This window comes from Suricata suricatta, chromosome 14 (assembly GCF_006229205.1).
Source record: "Suricata suricatta isolate VVHF042 chromosome 14, meerkat_22Aug2017_6uvM2_HiC, whole genome shotgun sequence".
Lineage (NCBI taxonomy): Eukaryota > Metazoa > Chordata > Mammalia > Carnivora > Herpestidae > Suricata > Suricata suricatta.
This window is the reverse complement of record NC_043713.1, coordinates 68,858,231-68,877,922: the sequence shown is the minus strand read 5'-3', so window position 1 is coordinate 68,877,922 and position 19,692 is coordinate 68,858,231. Positions and strand designations below refer to the sequence as shown.

Sequence of the window (19,692 nt, the reverse complement as noted above, 5' to 3'; positions counted from 1 at the left end):
ATACCTGCTTTACATCCTTTGTTTTGTAATTACAGTCCATTATGTTTCTAGTTCCTTCAGTTCCACCCTCTCTGTGTCCCCCATCCCCACTCCCAGCTCTAAAGGACAAAGACTGCACCTTGATTATCTTCAAATCTCCAGGGTCTAGCATAAAACCTGGTGCAGAAGAGACACTCTTTGTGTGGCAAATCCAACTGAAACATTGGATCCAACTGCCAACTATGAAGGTAATTTCCAAAGATAAGCTCCAACAGTCAGCAGGGATGACTGAATAAGTGTGCAGGCTCTCAGGATGACTACCTCCTCACATGTGGAGGTGCAGGCCTCAGTTTATCTGTTATGCATTCGCACTGTTTTTCAGTTAAAGTACCTGAGCAAGAATATTCACCCAGAGCCTTCAGCTTCTCAAAAACAGATACTCTTCAAAAGAATACTCTTGGCTTCTTCAGCTCCCTACAGCCTTGAAAGTTGATGATCCTCTTGCAACTTTTTTTTCCTTTCTTTCTTTTTTAAGTAGTCTCTACACCCAGTGTGGAGGCCAGTGCAGGGCTCAAACTCACAACTCTGAGATCAAGACCTGAGCCAAGATTAAGAATAGGACATTTAACTGAGTGGTTCACACTCAGGCTCTACACCCATATGAGGCTTGAACTCACAACCCCGAGATCAAGAGTTGTATGCTCCACTGACTGAGCCAGCCAGGCATCCCAACTCTCTTATAACCTTTAATCTAAGAAATGAAAGAGAAAAATATAATAATACAAAGACCTAGCAATTTCTGTGAGGCCCAATGAAAGACCAATCCAGAATCCAGTCTGCCTGGGAAATATATCCTCTAGGAAAACATCTCACTGTACCAGGACATTTGCCCTCTCCCTATATAGTGTTTATCTCTCCTATTTGCAGACTTACCAACAGCAGCGGCTACTGATTGTCAGAGGCCAGAAAGGGAGTCTGATTAAGTAAATGTCCCTAGTAGCCTCAAAACAATAAAGGGCCCTTATTAAGTGTTTAATAATCAGAAAATTGTGCCTTCACAGTTATTACTGGAATTTGTTGCTTTTAAGAAGTTGTAAATGTGCCATGCAAAGGAGGCGAGAATTACAACAAATGGCTCATTACAAAGGTTTTCACCTTCAGGATCTTTTGAATCCTGATACAAAGTATATTCAGTTAAATATATATACATATATATATTTAAAAAATCAGTTTACATATGCTTCTCTCCCCCAACTTAAGAACTGGTGATGTGACCCTCAAATAATCTGTGAATTCACTGGGGCAGGCACTAGGATGACAGGATGGTAAGGCTGGAAAAATCATCTACTCTGGTCCAATCTTTTCATTTTTCTGAAAGAAAAATGGGCTTGAAGAAAGAGACTCAAGTTGCCTAACCATCAGAAAGCTGGTCCAAGACAGGCTCAAACCCAAGTTCGGAAACTACCAGACCAGCTGCATTTTTATTATTGTATGCAGCCTTAGACAAGTTAGGACTTGCTTAAGACTACATAGTTAGTCAGTGGAAGGGCTCAGGCTGGTACTCCAGCTCAGAGCCAGTGCTTTTCCCACAAGACACTAACATTCACCTTAATCTTGGTCTGAGAGCTGGGTTTCTGAAACTAGTCCTTTTCAGACTTCAAAGTGGTGAGAAATTTCCAGGCACTGAAAGTTCATGAGACCATAAAGCCTAGCCTGCACCAACATGCACAGATCCTATTCTTTCATTTGAGAAAAATCTTTGATGCTTCTCAGATTCCACTAGACAATGAGAACAAGGAACAAAACCCAGCCAATTCAGTGCAGCACAAAACAAGGATGGTAACTGCTGTGCCTCCCTGGGAACTGGCAGGTCAGGTGTATAAATCCCACTTGTTCCAGGCTAAAGCAAGAAACAGAGGGGCAGGGCAGCAACTGGTGGTGACCATCAAGAAAGGAAAGATCACACTTTAACGAAGTGAGTACCAACAAGACTAACAGTATGATTAACATTCCTCTAGATACTCTCCCTTATATCCCAAAGGGTTTTCCTCCTCACTAGCTTCCAAATATTACCAATGGGAGTGTCTATGGAAGATTAGATGATTTTTAAAGGAGCTTCTGGAATTCTCTGAACCTTAGATTCTTCTTTCATAAGAAGAGGGATCAAATTACTCCTTTTAGCTCTAAGTTGGTGACAACAAACGAGGGGCCTTACATTTTGCGGATTAAGGCACATACACAGACATCTCATAAGGTTGATTCTTGCTGTTGTTCCCATCTGCCCTTTAGTTTATTAGGAAAACTATGTAAGGGTCAAGGAGAAGAGCTGAAGTAACCTAGGTGTGAAACCTGGTTCTGTGTCCTTGGGCAAATTATTTAACCTCTCTGAGTTTGTTTTCCTTCTTCTTTAAAAAGAGGATAACCACCTATACCTTATAGGACTCCCAAGAGGATTAAGAGAAATAACTTAATGTATATGAAAATACCTCCTGCAGTGCCTGGCACTTAGTTGGCAGCTGAAAGCTTTTCTTCTTTCTTTCATGTATATCTAGGGGGTTGGCAAGGGAAAAGGTTGAGTTGAATTACACTAACCTCTAAAATCTTAAGGAAACATTTTCAAAACAAATTCAGCAAATGTTTTCTATGTGCCCAAGTGCAAGACAAAGACTAGGTCATGAACTTCTGGGGCCCTTGGTGAGTACTCATGGGGGTGTGAGAGACAGGGATGTGTACAGAAGTAGCACATGTCAGAGAGGGACAAACCAGGTGCTGGGAGCAGGGCAAACTTAGTAGAGTAATAAGATACTTGATAGAGAAACAAGTGAGACAGATGGTTCCTATGGCTTTCCAGCACTCAGGTTCTCACTTCCAACCACAAGTCTACTTAGCTGTGAATGAATAAGCAGTTTCTTATCCTGGGGAAGGTATTTTCTTATCAGAGAACTGGTTAACCAATTAATACATTCCCAAACAGTAGTTCTCTAATTATTGTCAAAGATAGGAGAAAAAAACCAACCACTTCGAGTCCTTATAATGTGCCTGGTGGTGTTTTAAGCACTATGCAAACATGAATTAATTGAATATAAAAATCCTATAAGATGAAGAATAGTACTGAAGGATTATTATTTTTCCCATTTTATGAAGAGGAAACTGAAATACTCAATTAACAAGTATTAGAACTGGGTTTAGACAACAGGTCTGCTAACTCCAAAGTCTATGTCTTTATATTTAAAATTTCTTCCCTAGAAAAAGGAAATTACTGGTAGAAAGACTTGACAATAGAATGCCAGGGTAGGTGCTCAAGGTATATTCCAAGAGTAACGAGGCAATGGTTTCATGTTCTAGCTACTGTTGGGTATAGATTAATAGGTAAAAGAGTCTAATTCTTGCTACTATATAAACTAAGGTCAAGAGTAAGAAGGAAGGTAGACTTGTAAGAGAATGTTAGAGCTCTAGATTGTCTCACTGAAATGCCAAACTGATCCTGCATCCCTTCCTAATATGCCCCTGAACTCTAGCCTTTCCAGGTTGCACTGATCAGAAGCTAGCCACATCCTGGGAATCAGGCCAGTCTCTAGAAGACGCAGAAAACCCACCAAGATGTGGAAAGCCTAATACAGCCCCCTTGAACATGATGCATTTCTATTCAGCTTTAAAACTTTGTGGTCCTCTTGGACCCTAACTTGCTCCTTCCATCCCACAAACAGGGCCATCCAAGTCACCCTGCCCTGCCCGACATGAGGTAATTCCTGTGGTCAGTGCCTTCTTCCTCATTCCTAGCACTAACACTTCAGCTCAGGGTCCATTGTACCCACCCCCAGATTGGTCCCTTCCTCACCCTTGTCCAATCTATCATGCTCACCAATGCCAGATTGATAGTTTAAAAACAAAATACATACACCATGATGTTCTCTGCCTCTAAATCTATGGTCTACTGTAGTCTGAAAAATTCCACCACAAGTCTAGCATTAAACCCTCCACAGTATGGCTTTACCTACCCTCTCAGCTTTATATTTCACTTCCTATAACTTCTCCATTTCTGCATTCTTGCCTCTGTCACCCATATCAATTCACCATCCCTTGTGAGAACCTTGAAACTTGCCCAGGTATGCGTCCTACTTTCACAATTTCTTCCCTCCCAGGATATCATACTGCACCCTCACCTCCCACCACTTTTAATCTACCCAAGACTTCTCAAATTTTACCTCCTAGAAGCATTTCCTGACCCAATCTGGTAGCCACCCTGGACACCTTGCTGTTCTTCAAACATGCCAAGCACCTTCCTGGCTCAGGGCCTTTGCTCATTCCCTTTTATTCCTTCTGCCTGAATTGTTCTTCCCCCAGATAGCCAAATGGCTTATTCCCTTCCTTCATTTCTCTGCTTAGATGTCATTAACCAGGGAGGCTTCCCTTCCCTGACCTCCAACTGTTTCTATGACTTTATCCTACTTTATTTCTCTTCAGAGTATTTATCCCTGATGTTTTATATTCGTAATGTTTACATATTGTCTCTCTTCCATCAGAACACACACTCTGAGGGGCATGTTTGTGACTTAGCTGGCTGAATGTTCAACTTTGGCTCAGATTGTGATCTCACAGTTCTGTTAGTGAGTTAGAGCCCCACATTGGGCTCGCTCCTGTCAGCCTATCAGCACAGAGCCCGCTTCAGATCCTCTGTCCCCTTCTCTCTCTGCCCTTCCACCACTTGCGCTCTCCCCAAAATAAATAAATGCTAAAAACAAAAACAAAAACACATATTCTTTTAGGGAAGGGATTTGGTCTGTTTTGTTTCCTGCTGTATCCCCCAGGGCTGAGAAGTGCTTAGCACATAGTATAAACTCAATATATATATTTGTGGAATGGATGTATGAATACAGTTCTCCAACACCTTTTAAATTCCATAATGTTATCACAATAATTTGCTCTTTTTCTTAGTTACTCTCAATAGACAATGAATTTCTCAAAGGCACAAACCACATATTATTCATTTCCACAAATATTTATTAAGGACTTATTATGTGCTATGTCTCAAGTAGCCTGGCATATCGGAAAGAACACTGGAGGAGAAATCCTAGGTTAGTCCTGGCTCTACTATTAATTGAGTGACCCTAGACAAATCCATTTTTCTCCCTGGGTCTCAGTTTCTTCATACGTAAAACAAGTCTCTCCTGGCTCTAGCATCTGTTAAAATTTATAAGAGGTAAAACTTGGCCCAGCCCAGTGTCTTAGACATCACAGTACTCAGTAAATATTTGGTTTCTTTGTTGTTGATTCTCCTGTTACACTGGAATCTAACTTGTCTTGGAACAGTTTGGACAGAACAAGTAGAAGTTTAAGCCCCATTTCCTTCTGACTCCACAGGACAACCTCATTCTGATGTTTGTGATAATAAAGGATTCTGGTGTTTGTGAGAGGATAAAGCACTGACTTTGAAGTTAGAAAATATGAATTCTGATCACCGCCATTTACTTGGCTGTACAACCCTGAACTAGTCATTTCTGAGCCTTAGTTTCCCCGTCCATAAAAAAAAGTGTATTGGCCTACTCTCAGTTCTTCACAGGCACCTTTTTAGGCTGCTCCATCTAACTGGAATGTTCTTTGCCCTTTCTTTGTTGGACTCATTTCTACTTATCCTCAAGGATCAGCTTTCTAAACTTGCTTTTTAAAGAAAAAGTATCTTCTTTCCACTCTCCTCAACCCTGGTGTACTCTTACAGCACTTACTTCTATTGTTTATCTCAAGTTATTATAACATTTATCTCTATTATTACCTCAATTATTTACTAGCCATCTCTAGGGCTGTATTTACCACAAAGGCAAGAACTGTATTCATTTTGTTCATCATTATACTACTCAGTGCTTGCGTAAGCAACAAAAGTATCCAACAAATATTCATATGGACAAAGGTCTAAACTAATGCACCTAGACACTTTAACGCCTCTAGAAAGCTTTTTGGTTCACTCAGAGAAATCTAATAAACACTATTGCACTCTAAGATCTTTAACAAATTTCTGTGAATCAAGGTTTGAGACAGGTAACTTACATACATGGAGGTTGGAAAAAGTCACTGGAAATCATTTGAACTGAAAAACTCTGGAAACTTAAGAAAAAAAATCAGAGAGAAAGGGACAGGGAGCATTTATACTTCCAGCCTTCTCCAGAAGCCTATTATGCAGAATGAAAAATCTCATGCTTCCATAGTAAGGAAATGACCCATTGGTGGCCTGGTCCTTGTATTCAGGATGGAGGAAGTGACTGTCCACAGGCTGAAAGCCAGGAAGTGGGGGCAGATATCCAAGACAGCCTCCCTCCTCTAACATTCCCTTCTGTCACCTCTAGAAAGTTTCTGGATGTTGACCCTGGTCGACCTAGAGGCTGTGCCACCCACACAGGTGGCTGGGAAACAGAGGCAATAGAAAGTTCTAGTGCAGGGGGACATGCCAGGAGGGCAGGAAGCTCCAGGATAGTGCGTGAGGTGACTGAGAGGGGACCGTAGGCCCAGCTAATCTACTTTGAAGCTACCCTTCACCTTTGGACAACTCTTTGTTCTAAGAGGTGTCTGGCCATATTCCTCTCCTCTCAGAGAGGCCAAGAGAGGCCCCAGCTCCCATGGAGGGTCCAGAACCCGAAGGGGCCTACCTACCCCAGGAAGAATGCTCTATTCTTTCCCTTAACCCCTAATCTGTGTCCTAAACCCCAAGGGAGCCCACACTCCAGTTTCTTGCAACAAGCCCTAAGGCCTGCCTAAGATCACAGGCACCAAGATACCCGTGAGAGGCCTTGGATCCGGTCAGAAGTCAGAACTATCCTTCACTTCCCACAGAAAACTCTCCATCCCCACATAACTGGCCCAAACCCTGAGGACCCCGCACTCCAAGGGAACTCAGGCCTCCAGCTTTCTTAGAAAGAATCTTATTTTCTTAAGTTTTGATTTATTTTGAGAGAGAGACAGACAGACAGACTATCCCAAAAAGGCTCGGCACTGTCAGGACAAGCTCAATGCGGGTCTCAAACTCCCCAACCGTGAGATCATGACCTGAGTCAAAACCCAGAGTCGGAGGCTTAAGCGACTGCGCCACTCAGGCGCCCCCTTAGAAAAGAGTTTTCATCTGGGGACCTGCGGCCACCAGATCCACACAAAAAAGCTGGCCCCTTCAAAGAGCCAGCATCCCTTCCTCCAGGGACCTCAACCCTCGCGGCCAAACCCGCATGCCCCTCGCATCCTTCTGTCTCCGACCCCTCAATTCCCAAAGTCCCACAACCTCCGATTCTTCGCGGAGCATTGTGCTCACTCCCTCAATTCTCCTGCTAAGGAGCCGGGATCCACGGGGGTCCACTCAGCCCGAACCCCCCGAGTCGGCAAGCTCCCCTCAGGCGCCCTGGGCCCGGGTTTCCGAGACAACGGCGGAACAGGACGGCGGGGCCCTTCCTTACCCGCCTGCGCGGCCATGGTCCCGGGGACGCGGAAATGGGGAGGAGGTGGTGGGGACCACGGCAACTCCACTCAGCGCTCGCAGCCGCCTCAGGCGCGGGAGGACCGGGGCCCCGGGCGCTAGCTGGATGCGCCGCCTACGGCGCCCGGGGAGGACCAAACCGCACCTGGCACTGGGGCCTGCCTGCCGACGCCCCGCCCCGCCGACGCCAGGCTCCGCCCCCTGACTCGGGCTCTGGGTGAGCCCTGGCGCCTCCCAGAGAGAGTGGAGCCGTTTGGTGAGTGCCGGAGCTGGACGGGTGATTGTGGGCGGCCATGAGGGGCTTGTCAGCGGAGTCCCCGGGACTCCCTGGAGGTCTCAACGGAGGACCTTCAGCCCATTTTACAGATGGGAACAGCTGAGGACCCGAGGGCACAAGTTCTACTACCTCGAAATGGGTTAGCTCACTAGGAACAGAGGTGAGATGAGAACTCGGGTGTCCTAACGCCCAAACAAAAGGTCTTTCCAGTAGAGGGTTTGGGATCAAGAATATGAATATGGAGGGGCACCTGGGTGGCTCAGTGGGTTGAGTGTCCGACTTCGGCTCAGGTCATGATCTCACAGTTAGTGGGTTCGAGCCCCGCGTCGGGCTCTGTGCTGACAGCTCAGAGCCCGGAGCCTGCTTCGAATTCTGTGTCTCCCTCTCTCTCTGCCCCAACCCCGCTAGTGCTCGGTTTCTCTGTCTCAACCATAAATAAACATTAAAAAATGAAAAATAAAAAGGAATATGAGTATAGAGGGGCGCCTGGCTGGCTCAGTCATTAGAGCATTCCACTCTTGATCTTGGGGTTGTAAATTCGAGCTCCATGTTGGGTGTAGATTGCTTAAAAATAAAAATCCTTAAAAAATATATGAATATGGAGAAACTACTCCACAAATAACTTTGGGGATTGAGAGTGGACTTTTCTTAGGCTTCCACCTCAAAGCCACTTATCTGTGCCACTATGAGTAGATAATCTCTAGGTCAAAGATGGTGCGAAGGTGGTGCAACACAGCATTCTAGGAGCAGATCCTTATTGAGGCCAAATAGATACATAAATAAATGCAGTACACCAGATCTTCCAATTTTTCAAGACAAGCCAAAACTCCAAGTATTTAGGTGAATTTTCCCACTTTTTAAAAATGGTAACTTTCAGAAATTCTAAAAATGCCATGTAGACCAAGGGAATAAGTACCCGTGTAGACTGGATTTGCCCTGCTGGCTCCTCTTTGTGGAGGAGAGCCCTGGACAAGGAGTTAGAACAGCAGGCTGGTTCCTGGCAGCTGCTAGCTGGCTAAGGGGCCTTGAGAACCCCTTCCCTTCTCTAGGTTTGGGAGGGAATCGGGGTCCTCCCTGTGACAAAGGGTGGGCTACATCAGCTGGACCTTACAGTCCTTCCCATCTGATTCTCTTGTAATGGATGTTTGGCAACTGTCATTTCCTTAGACTGGATTTAGGTCATGGGAAAAGTGTCCAAATGACCAGGAAGAGGCAGGGATGGGGCCCAAGGAAATGGATCATGATGTCCCCACTCAAGACAAAGTTCAACCCTGCTGCTGGCTGGTCCCAGCAGTCCAATAAGCAGAGGTGAGCACAATTCTCTTTTCTTCCAGCCGTGTGTAATCCAAACCGGAAGCAGGTCAGATGTTTCTCCTCTGGGTGTGGCAGGGGGCCCATAAGTCCTGAGTATTGAGAAAGTGTTGAGGGGGTGGGGAAGGGGATGTGCCTGACTTCCGGTAATTCCTGGGAACCCTCCAGATGTTGGCTTTAGTTTCTGAGAAATTTCTGGTCTGATTATAGCAACTACAAGATTGTGTGTTTAATTACAGTGACAGGGATTCAGGGGACTCTGACAAGCCACCTCAGGGTAGGCATAAAGGGAGCACAGATTTCATTCACACTGCACATGCAGAGGTAATGCTGTATTTTTCCAGGCACACAGGCACTGGCAGCCTTGGAACCAAGACCCCTGTTTGTCTTCCCTCTCCCTTGGTCCCCCACAGCAAGGCACCCAGGTCTGTCTCTTCTCCCTCCTTACTCTCTCTCTTTTCACTTCTTTCCCACCTCCAGCTTCATGAGTGTTCACTAGCAGGGAGTAGGGGGATAACTAACTCCTCCAAATTCCTTCCAGGGAAGTATAGGCAACTTTTGAGAAATGCTAATTGAAATGTAAGGAAGGAAAATAGCAATCTGTAGAAATGTGTAACCAAGAGATATACTTCCAGTATGGTCCCAAAGAATACTCCAAGAACTTGTGAACTCCAGGGGGACTTCTGGAGGACAGAAAATTCCGGGGTTAGGGAGAAGATGTGGGTTTCTAGCGCCGAAGTCACCAGGAAGTGTGATTACCCCACCATAGTTTGGTCAGTCCCTGAGGCGAGGTCCTGCTGACTAACTCACAATCAACTCTTTGGACCTACAGAAACGGGAACCTGGACACAAAACCACCTGAAGGTTCAGACTTTGCCATCCTGAGGGAACGGGTCTACCGATTCCCAGCCAGACCTTCCCATTGTCATTCCCACTTTCATCAAATTTAGCCTGTCTTTGGCCTCTAGTCTCTTCACTCCCGGAATCAGTCCTATCTAAGAGGAACTGATTAATCCTCCAGAATTATGTGTCTGTCTCCTCGCTGCTCAAAACCCTTCAATAGTTCCCTGTTGCCAACAAAATAAGGCCAAACCAGGCCCTCATGGGTGAACTACATCTCACTTTGTAGTCTTTTCTCCTTTTCCCCAATACATTCTACCCTTGTACCACTCTGCCATTCTCCTCCATGTTCTTGTAATTTTGTTGCCCTTTTCTATCTATTCTTGCTTCTAAATGCTTAACACATTATCTTCAATTATATCATTTTGCAACCCCTGTGAATTAATCTAAATCTTTATTGTCTGATACTATAGCTATTAGCCACATGTGGCTAGTTAAGTTAAAATGAAATAGAACTGAAAATTAAGTTCCTCAGTCCACTAGCCACATTTCATGTGCTTGCTAGCCACATGTACCTAGCGGTTACTGTTGGATAGTGCAGATAGAGAACATCTCTATCATGGCAGGAAATTCTGTTTTAGACCATGATCAGTAGGGCTGCTAACATCACAAAAAGGGACTACCAGACATCATATGCCTCCTGAAATGATGCAACAAGAGATATATAGTACCAATTATGACATTGTCTTACCAAAAAAACCAAGCCTGAACCTTGTCAACCTTCTGGATTTAACAACCAATTTACAGGAAATACAAGAGGAGCTTATTAACACCATAGTGATACATATAGCAAGACTGAAGCTGTGGGAAACTCAGTAGGACAAATGAACAGATAATCTGTGGAGTGCCTGGGTGGCTCAGTTGGTTAAGCAGCTGACTGGCTCAGGTCATGATCTTACCGTTTGTGGGTTCGAGCCCTGCTTTGGGCTCTGTGTTGACAGCTTGGAGCCTGGAACCCACTTCTGATTCTATGTCTCCCTCTCTCTCTGATCCTCCCCTGCTTGCACTCCATCTTGCTCTCAAAGATAAACATTAAATTAAAAAACAACAACAGATAAACTGCAAGAGTAAGAAAAGAGAACCTATGGATGTAATAAGAGACTTAAGAGACATCCAATAGCAAGATATGGATCTGATTTGGATCTTAATGCAAGCAAACTGAAAAAAGTTGAGACAACTAGGAAGATTTGAGCAATGACTGCATATATGATATTAAGAAATTATTAACTTTTTCAGGCACATAAAATAGTATTTTGGCTGTTTTTGAGAGTCCTTGAGGTGCATATCTGAAATACTTAATAGATGGCACAGGACTAGGATTTGCTTCAAAATAGCCCAGGCAAGAGAGAGGGAGCAGTGTGAGGGTGGGGATGAAGCAGGACTGGACAGGAGTTTATGGTTATTGGGGTTGGGTCATTGGTATGTAGAGGCTTTACTGTCCTATTCTACTTCAGTGTATGCTTTGTTTTCCATTCCTTATTGGGCTTATGAGTTCTTGGAGATATCTGATCTTTGCATTTCCTACCATATCTTAGCATATTTAACTTGATTGACTTAGGTCAAAGTGGAAGAGAGGGAGAAAAGACCTTTTCAGAGGGATAACCTTGTAGTTCTAGTGTGCCTGAGGCTAGGCCAGGTTTGTAACCTATTTTCCATGTTATATTCTTCAGGTAGAGGGCTTGGCCAGGGTCCCACCTGCCCTGTTGCAGAACATGTGAATAACCTGTGAGTGTCCTCAAGGTTCTGATTGTCCACAAGCTAAGCTCCACTGTGGTAGCCTGCAAGCTCAGGAATTCTATACACTTGTCAGGACTAGGGCTTTCAGACAGGTTACACCTTGGGCAGGACTGTGTATGCAGCCAGGCCTCTAGCCTATGCTTCTCATCTCTAATTACCGATGGCTGCCTGGAGACTGCTCCTTGATATGACATTTCCACTTATGCAGAAGTGTTTCTCTGAGGCCAGACCAGTGTGACTACTTCCCAACCCATTCATGCCCTCCCACCCATTACACAGACAAGTCCACAACTCACAGTAATGTAAAACCATTTGTTTAATTCTAAATCAAATCACTTTCACAACAGTGAAAATTAGTGACTGGTCAAGGTGTGCCACTGTACATGGTGTCAATTTCTGACTGTGGTTGGGACCTGGTCCTAATCCACAAAGGTGGCAGGAAGGGAGTGGAAACAACATAGAAAACACACAAAAGAAAGGAAAACTGCCTAGGCAGAGGGGCAAGGTGGTGAGCCTGCAGAGGGATGGTGGGAAGACGATTTTCTGTTGGGGCTGAGCCAGCAGTCCAAGTTGGTTCTCCTGCCTCAGCTCCCTGTGTAGGGTGAGTGGGGGGCCTAGAAGGTTCAAAACCAAAGGGCACATGGCCAACCTGGCTTTGCTCACAGGTTCCTGGGATCCCTTTGCTGGTGGAGCTCTCCTAGGCTCACTCTACTTCATCAAAGAGTCCTAATGATTTGTCTTCCTACCCTCAACCTTTTCTTTTTTTAACTTTCTTCTGGAAACCCATTTCTGTTGGGCCCATCTGTCTGAAGTCCTCTCTCTCACCACTAGGTGGGACTACTTCACTGAAAGATCCCAATTCACTTGTGCTGAGAAGTTGGGGTCCCTCTGACTTTTGGGATTTCTAGGTGATAAAAAGAGCACTCTCGATTGAGTGTCCCAAGAACATTTAAAATCCATCAGGGGCACTGTAAAGCTGGTAGCCTAGTCCTACCAAATGGATTAGGCAAATGAACCTCCTTTTCAATACTTAGGTTTTGTCTGATTAAACACTGAACTCTGGCATTGGCAGGTACAGAAAGGAGCGGGTGGGGGCTGTGTAGAGGAGAGAAGGACTTCCCCCATCTTCTTCAAGATCTTGGTTCCCACATGCTACGCAGAGCCACATCTTGAGAAAAGCACTAGGTGGGGCTTTCTACCACTTGTTGGCTATGGCTGGGGGTGAGCCAGGAGCAATGTGGACTGGTAAAGTGACAGAGAGGCCCCCAGAGGAAGTCCATCTTCCCCGACCCCTGGGATCTCCTGGAAGATGCTGGCTTTCTAGGAAAAGGCCTGACCAGGAGAGTGAGAACCATTCCACAAATGAACTGTCATCCTGCCTGGAACCACTCCTCAATCAGATTCTGAGGAAAGTCTGTGAACTGGAAAAACAAGTCAAGGGCTTGGGAAAATGATTCCCCTGGAAGTTTCCTGGGGAAAACCACATCATGTCATTGTGCTGAGGCTTCCTAGGCTCTGCTGCCTGGCTTAAAGATCATGAGGGGTTGCTTGCTCTGCAATTGCATGCTTCCCTGGTTTTAACACACATATAAGGAGTTTTCAGGAGTATCCACCAAGCCATACCAAAATTAGGGTCACATGCGGGTCTCTCCCCTCCTGCCTTTTCATAAAGGACAATTTGGCTTCTGGGAAGATGGTCTTCAACATGCGCTGACTTGACAAAGCCCCCAGTCCCCTCTGGGTGGGTGTGAGAGGATGCACCCGAAGCTTTTGTAGCCTTGGGGAAAGGGCTGCATGTTCAGTTGTTCCTGCATCAGAGCTCCGAATCCCACCAGAGTCCCACTGGCAGGTCTTTCCTAATGCATAGTCAGTCCTGGCTTCAGCAGCAGTCTCGGCTGTGTGTCCTCTGAAAGAGAGGTGTAGATGTGTATATTTTTGGGGGGAGAGGATGGGTAATCTGTGAGTGAAGCCACATGTCTCTGGGGATAATCTACTCCAGGAAACCAGGACGTCATTCAAGCCACTCTCTGGAGCCAAAGAGACTGAGGATGGCCCAGAGCCAATAAAAGATCTTTGGATCTCCGATGAATTCATGAAGCAACTCCAGCTTTAGCTGCTGCAATTACAATCTTTATAGGACAGCAATTTCTTGCGTTTCTTCTTCTGAGGAGGAAATAGAACAGAGCAGCACCGGGATCTGGAGCCTCACTATATGGGGAGTCCCACTCACTTTGGAAGCCACTTACCAAGGGGTATTTAACGAGATGAAAAAAGGTTTCTATTTGGTTCATCCCTTTGTTTTTGTATTATTAAACTCAGGTGAAATTGTACTGACAATTTCTCTTTTCTTGCCTCTCTCCTGTGCAGAGTCAGGACCTGCGGAGCTGGCTGAGCAGGACTTCATGGTGTAACTCATGAGAGACGACTCAATGACAAACACTGAGGTTACAGCAGGGTGTTTACAGCAGTGGCCATACTCCAAAGTCCTTGACAACTAGTCTTGAGTCCCGAAGCTGATGGAGAAGCAAAACTCCTTGATGTGTTACCGACCCCACTGATTCCAGGGGTCATGATTAGCCAGGGAGTCAAACATCAAGAGTGGTTGTGGCGTGTTACCAGTCCAGAGGCCCTGCCATGGACATAGGCTGGGAGCCCAGCATTAGGCAATCAACAGCCAGAACATGATCACCAGGGCGACAAACAGGAAGAGGCGTGACAGGAACTGCTCATCCACATACTGGGGTGTTCCGGGGACAGCTGGAGAGACGGGAGGGAGGGAGAAGAGAGGCTGTCAGAACACTGAAGCTGTGCGCACTGCCCATTCAGGCCAGAATTGAGAACATCAATCTTCATCTCTTTACAACAGAACTCTGCACACTAAAATGATTTCCAAACCCCAAATAACATCAAGCAAAACAAAACTGGAATTATGAAGATATGTAAAATAATATACCAATGAGGACAAGGTCTCCAATTTATCCTAAGAGAGTCTGGTCTGCAGATGTAAATAAAACAAGAAGCTCTTATAGGAAATAATAAAAGAAAAGCTGCTGTTAAGCCTCTTCTGTGTTTTAAGTGTTTTGTACACACACTATTGCTTGGTGGGTATTATTAGTCCCACTGAAACTGAAGCACAGGTATGAGGTGACCTGCCCAAGGTCACAATGTGCAAAAATTAGTGGCAGAGCCCCAGTCATGCTTTCAGCCTCTCTGCCTGCTGCCTTGATTCTCGCACTGTTGAGCATGCAGAGGTGTTAGCCCCACATAGAGTGCCTTCCTTTTCCAGAGGAGAGAACTAGGGGCCAGACAAGGCAAAATGACTTGTTTCTTCCATCACACATCAAACTAGGGGCAGAACTGGGCTTCCATTCCTCTCTGCTTTGAGAAAAGCTATGTAGAACTCCCTGTCCAGACTTTGGGGGAGACAGTGTAAGAAAATCTGAATCCAGGATAGGCAAACATATCAAACATGATAAAGGAAAACTATAATTGTAGCATGGGGATAGAGTGATCCAGAATCCAGTCTGGCTGCAGAGCTCTCTTTAACTGAGGAACCCAGGTTGAGCCCTGGACCAGGAAGAAGGGAAACAAGCTGCCAAGCAGGTTCTTACTGCCTCCGCAGGGCCCTGTCCCTTCTTCAGGAAAAAACACACCCTGCCCTGTGAAGTCTCCTTCCTTTGAGAAACTTTTGAGGTGGAGGAGGTATGGAAGGGCATTCCAAGATCTCTTGGTGCTATACTATTCCCCAAACAGGTACTCTGATGATTCATGTAGGCAGGCAGTCAACAAAGACTTACTGATTGCCTGCTATATGCCAAGCATCACAGTAAAGGCCAAAGAAAACTGAGATGACCCAGGAGTAGGTTTCTGTCCCTAAGAGCATAGCATTCTGGCCAGGAAACACACTGGCTCCTTCTGCAAATACACTGAGGCCATCACACATGAGGTTCCAAGCGTAAGTAGAGTTCAACCAACTTCAGCACCTCTGCAGATTCCATGGTAAGGATCTTGGCCCTGGTGTCAGATTAGGTTGATAAAGTACAGGGTACCCACCTTGCTGCCCAGTTCTACATGGAATGCAGCTGGTACCTTTAAGCTGGCTGGAGAGAGAAAGGTAGTGGCAGGTAACAGACCTAGAAAGGGTTATCAAAGGGATGGGACTTGGGACCAGCCCTATGTGTATCCTGAGGGAAGCTGGACGGAGATGCCGAAGAATAGAGAAGCCCTGAATCCTGGTGGGTTGCCTCACTCCTCCCTGCCCTCAAATGGTCAAAGTAAGGGATACATGTACATGCACAGGACTAGGCTTTTCTTCAGTTAGGTATCCTGGGCATTATTTTATTCTTTTTCATTTTATAGGCACAGAGTATGTCTTGGGAAACATACTTAGCATTTTCTGATTTGTAAAACTAGCTAATTGTATACCCATCCCACAGACTTGTGGTGAGGATCCCCTGGGTTTGTGATGGCAAGTACTTTTTTTTAAGATAACTATCTCAGTTTATTTTTTATTTTTATTTATTTATTTTTTAAGAATAAGGATTTTCATTCCTTTTTTCTTAATGTTTTATTTATTTTTGAGAGAGAGAGAGAGAGAGAGAGAGAGAGAGACAGCATGAGGAGGGGAGGGTAAGAGAGAGGGGGAGACACAGAATCTAGAGATAGGCTCTAGGCTCTGAGTTAGCTGTCAACACAGAGCCCGATGCCGGGCTCGAACCCACAAACCGTGAGATCATGACCTGAGCCGAAGCCAGACGCTCAACCAACTGAACCACCCAAGTGCCCCGATGGCAAGTACTTTGAACACACCTAATATCTGGCGAGTGTGCAGTATCATTATGACTACCAGTAATCTGGAAAGAGTTCACATTTTGAAAAGCCTGATACTCCAAGCAGTGACAAGTATCTGTAATCTACATACTAATGAATTCCAAGGAGCCTTAAAGCAAGATTACCAAGGAAATAAGGTCTTACCTGGAGGAGGCCGTCCATCATTTATATTAAATGCTGTGGCAAATATCCCAAAGGGAAATGCCCCAATTCCAAAAGACATCTGGAAGCCACCATCTCCAAATCCAAATCCCTGAAATCCCTGTATGGAAGAAATGCAATTCAGGAGAACAAGTACATTTCTCCTGCATCTGTCAAACATGTCACCTGTAGATGACACCTGCCTCTCCTTCCTATCCTCTGCCACCTGTTTCCAAGGGGGGTGGCATCTTTTCCTCCCACCTAGACCCCAAGGCAGAGGAACCCTGGGTTTGCTAGCCTTCAAGGAATCCCAGCCAAAGAGTTGTGAATGCCAGAAAGGACTGGTCCTGGCCTAAAGTAAAACAATTTGCTGATGCAAGTCAGGGCTCTTAGAGCACCAGTTTTTTCCCCAGAATCCCATACTAGTCAGTAAATTTTTCTATATGCTTTATAACAGCAAAATTGGCAACAACCCATATACCCACATTATTGGTAATAGCAAAAAAGTGGAACCCTAATTAACCAACAATGGAGGTCATGCTCAATATCTTGATATATGCTCTCTAAAGACCATTATGCTGACAATGCAGCAACACAGAAAAGCTCTTGTGACCAAGTTATCAGACAAAACTGAACACTATAATCACAAGTATATGATGACATGCAGGTATGTGAAAAGATACAGGTAAGTATTTTCCCTCAACAATTTTACAAAGAATTTTTTAAAACGTAAAACACTTTATTTTTTTCTGGTTACAGAAGTATATATGCTTGTTATAACAAACTTCCACATTAGAGGAATAGCCGACATAGAAAGTCAGAGGCCTCCTCATTTACCATTTCAAGGCCATGCTCTCCCCAATAAATTCTGTTAGCAGTTTGGTGTATCATCTTCAGCTTTTCCCCCCCATAACATGTTCTACACTGCATCATCTTTCATATGAAAAGACTCAGTAAAGGGGAACCTGGGTGGCTCAGTCAGGTTAAGCATATGACTTCAGCTCAGGTCATGAACTCACGTTTCGTGAGTTCGAGCCCACATCAGGTTCTGTGCTGAAAGCACAGAGCCCGGAGTCTGCTTCAGATTCTGTTTCTCCCTCTCTCTGTGCCCCTCCCCTGCTCGCACTCGAGTGGTCTCTCTCCTTCTCAAAAATGAGGATCAAAAAACCATTTTTAATAAACATTAAAAAAAGAAAGAAAAGATTCAGCAAAAATTACAACACTGTGAATAAGTAACCCATTTTTCACCTTGACCAAGGTTGCAAAGCTAGTAAAAGGGGTAGAGTTTAGATTGGAAACTAGGTCAATATGATCTGAAAACCCATGCTTTGAATTACTGTGCACATCTTACAAAAATTTTCTCTCCTCCCCCACATCCCTGGGTATATGCTTAGGACAAATGATTAAAAAATAAGAAGAAGAAAATTTACTGGGTCAACTGCTCTCCACAAAGAGCTGACTGGCCCCTTCATTTGTGAGTCTTTTGCAAGTTCCTTATCCCATACCAAGCAGCCTGGCATCCAGCTCCAAACTTCTTGCTGGGCAGCCCTACCTATAAAACCTAACAGCAGATAACTAACAGAACAAACCTACAGAGAAGAAAAACAACCAGTTTTCCATCTCCTCAATGCAGAAATGCCTCCTATTCAGACCCAGCATGGTTGAGTCTGAGGGCTCCTGGGACTGAGACTGCCTTACCCAGGAAGGTGCAACTGTTTCATCAGGAACTACCACTTCACTGAGTGCAATCCCAAGGACTGATCCTTTGGCTTCCCTTTTAGCAACATCTATACAAGCCTCTAAGTCCTCAGATTTGGTAGGTATATGTTCTCGGGTCAAAATAGGCAAAAAGCATCAATGATGGCTGCGGGTGCATGTATATGCTGGAGGTGTGCACCACAGTCATTAAGGCCAGGACCTCTGGCTCTCTGAGGTTAGGAGCCAAGGTTCTGCTGAGAAAAAGAGACTGGGAAGGTTAAAATGATATCCCCTTATAGTCAAGGGGTAGTGCTAGATCAATATGTCCAACAACCTATGCCCTTAATTCTTATGGAGAAATGAAAAACTTGTGACCAAATTATCAGACAAAACTGAACACTATGGTCACAAGTATGCTCAGGACAATATGCTGGTATGTGGACAAGATATAAGTATTTTCCCTCAAAATTTTTCTTTTAATATTTTAATCTAGAGAAATGAAAATATACTTGCTTGGGATTCTGGTAGTGTAAACAAATATTTTGCTTTTAAAATTTCTTTAGGGGAGTCTGGATGGTTCAGTCAGTTAAGCATACAACTTCAGGGTTAGATCATGATCTCACAGTTCATGAGTTTGAGCCCCAGGTCAGGCTCTGTGCTGACACTCTGAGCCTGGAGCCTGTTTTGGATTCTGTGTGTCCGTCTCTCTCTCTGCCTCTCCCCAGCTTGCGCTCTGTCTCTCGCTCTCAAAAATAAACATTTTTTAAAAATTAAAAAAAATTTTAATATCTTAAGAAAAATTTAATACTAGCATCTGACTTAAATAAGCAAATTTTTTGAGCTAATGATTCTTCTATGAATTTTTCCTAGTAAAATAACCACAAACTTGCTCCAAAATGTATCTACAAGTTAATCAGAGTATTTTTAAAATGAAAAAAACCCAGCTAAATGGTCAACAAAAGATCAAATAATGTTATGTTCCTACAACTAAACACTAAACAGTTTTTTTAATTTTTTAAATGTTTTTTATTTATTTTTGAGAGAGAGAGAGAGAGAGAGAGGCAGTGCAAGCAGAGGAGGGTCAGAAAGAGAGGGAGACACAGAATATGAAGGCTCCAGGCTCTGAGCTAGCTGTCAGCACAGAGCCCGATGTGGGGCTTGAACCCACAAACCATGAGATCATGACCTGAGCTGAAGCCAGACACTTAACCGACTGAGCCACCCAGGTGCCCCAACATTAAGCAGTTTAAAAAAAATTTTTTTCTATGTCTTTATTTTTTTATTTTGAGAGACAGAGAATGGGTGGGGGAGGGGCAGAGATAGAGGGAGACACAGAACCTGAAGCAGGCTCCAGGCTCTGAGCTGT

At 44.6% G+C, this 19,692-nt stretch overlaps 2 protein-coding genes and 1 long non-coding RNA gene across 6 annotated transcripts in view; 1 reads left to right on the top strand and 2 right to left on the bottom strand.

The window, feature by feature from the left end:
- The window catches only part of LIMK2 (LIM domain kinase 2), a 58,567-nt gene extending 50,979 nt beyond the window's left edge, over positions 1-7,588 (bottom strand). Inside the window, exon 1 of one of the 2 annotated variants that reach the window (XM_029922973.1) lies at positions 7,413-7,588. In XM_029922973.1, the coding sequence (XP_029778833.1) occupies positions 7,413-7,428 (16 nt within the window). In that variant the 5' untranslated portion in view covers positions 7,429-7,588. Of the gene's footprint in view, positions 1-4,184; positions 4,213-7,412 lie in introns of those variants that run through there. The other variant, XM_029922972.1, reaches the window with a different exon arrangement.
- LOC115278499 lies at positions 7,527-14,719 on the top strand. 2 transcript variants are annotated; one of them, XR_003902922.1, is made up of 3 exons: positions 7,527-7,688; positions 8,877-9,017; positions 14,025-14,719. It is a non-coding gene; the product is annotated as an uncharacterized LOC115278499 (long non-coding RNA). The 2 variants fall into 2 exon arrangements; XR_003902921.1 differs by lacking the exon at positions 7,527-7,688 and adding an exon at positions 7,696-7,869.
- The window catches only part of RNF185 (ring finger protein 185), a 36,142-nt gene continuing 28,404 nt past the window's right edge, over positions 11,955-19,692 (bottom strand). For both annotated transcript variants that reach the window (XM_029922981.1, XM_029922980.1), the window contains exons 6-7: positions 16,632-16,749; positions 11,955-14,414 (exon numbers count right to left, since the gene is read on the bottom strand). In XM_029922981.1, the coding sequence (XP_029778841.1) occupies positions 14,317-14,414; positions 16,632-16,749 (216 nt within the window). In that variant the 3' untranslated portion in view covers positions 11,955-14,316. The remainder of the gene's footprint in view (positions 14,415-16,631; positions 16,750-19,692) is intronic.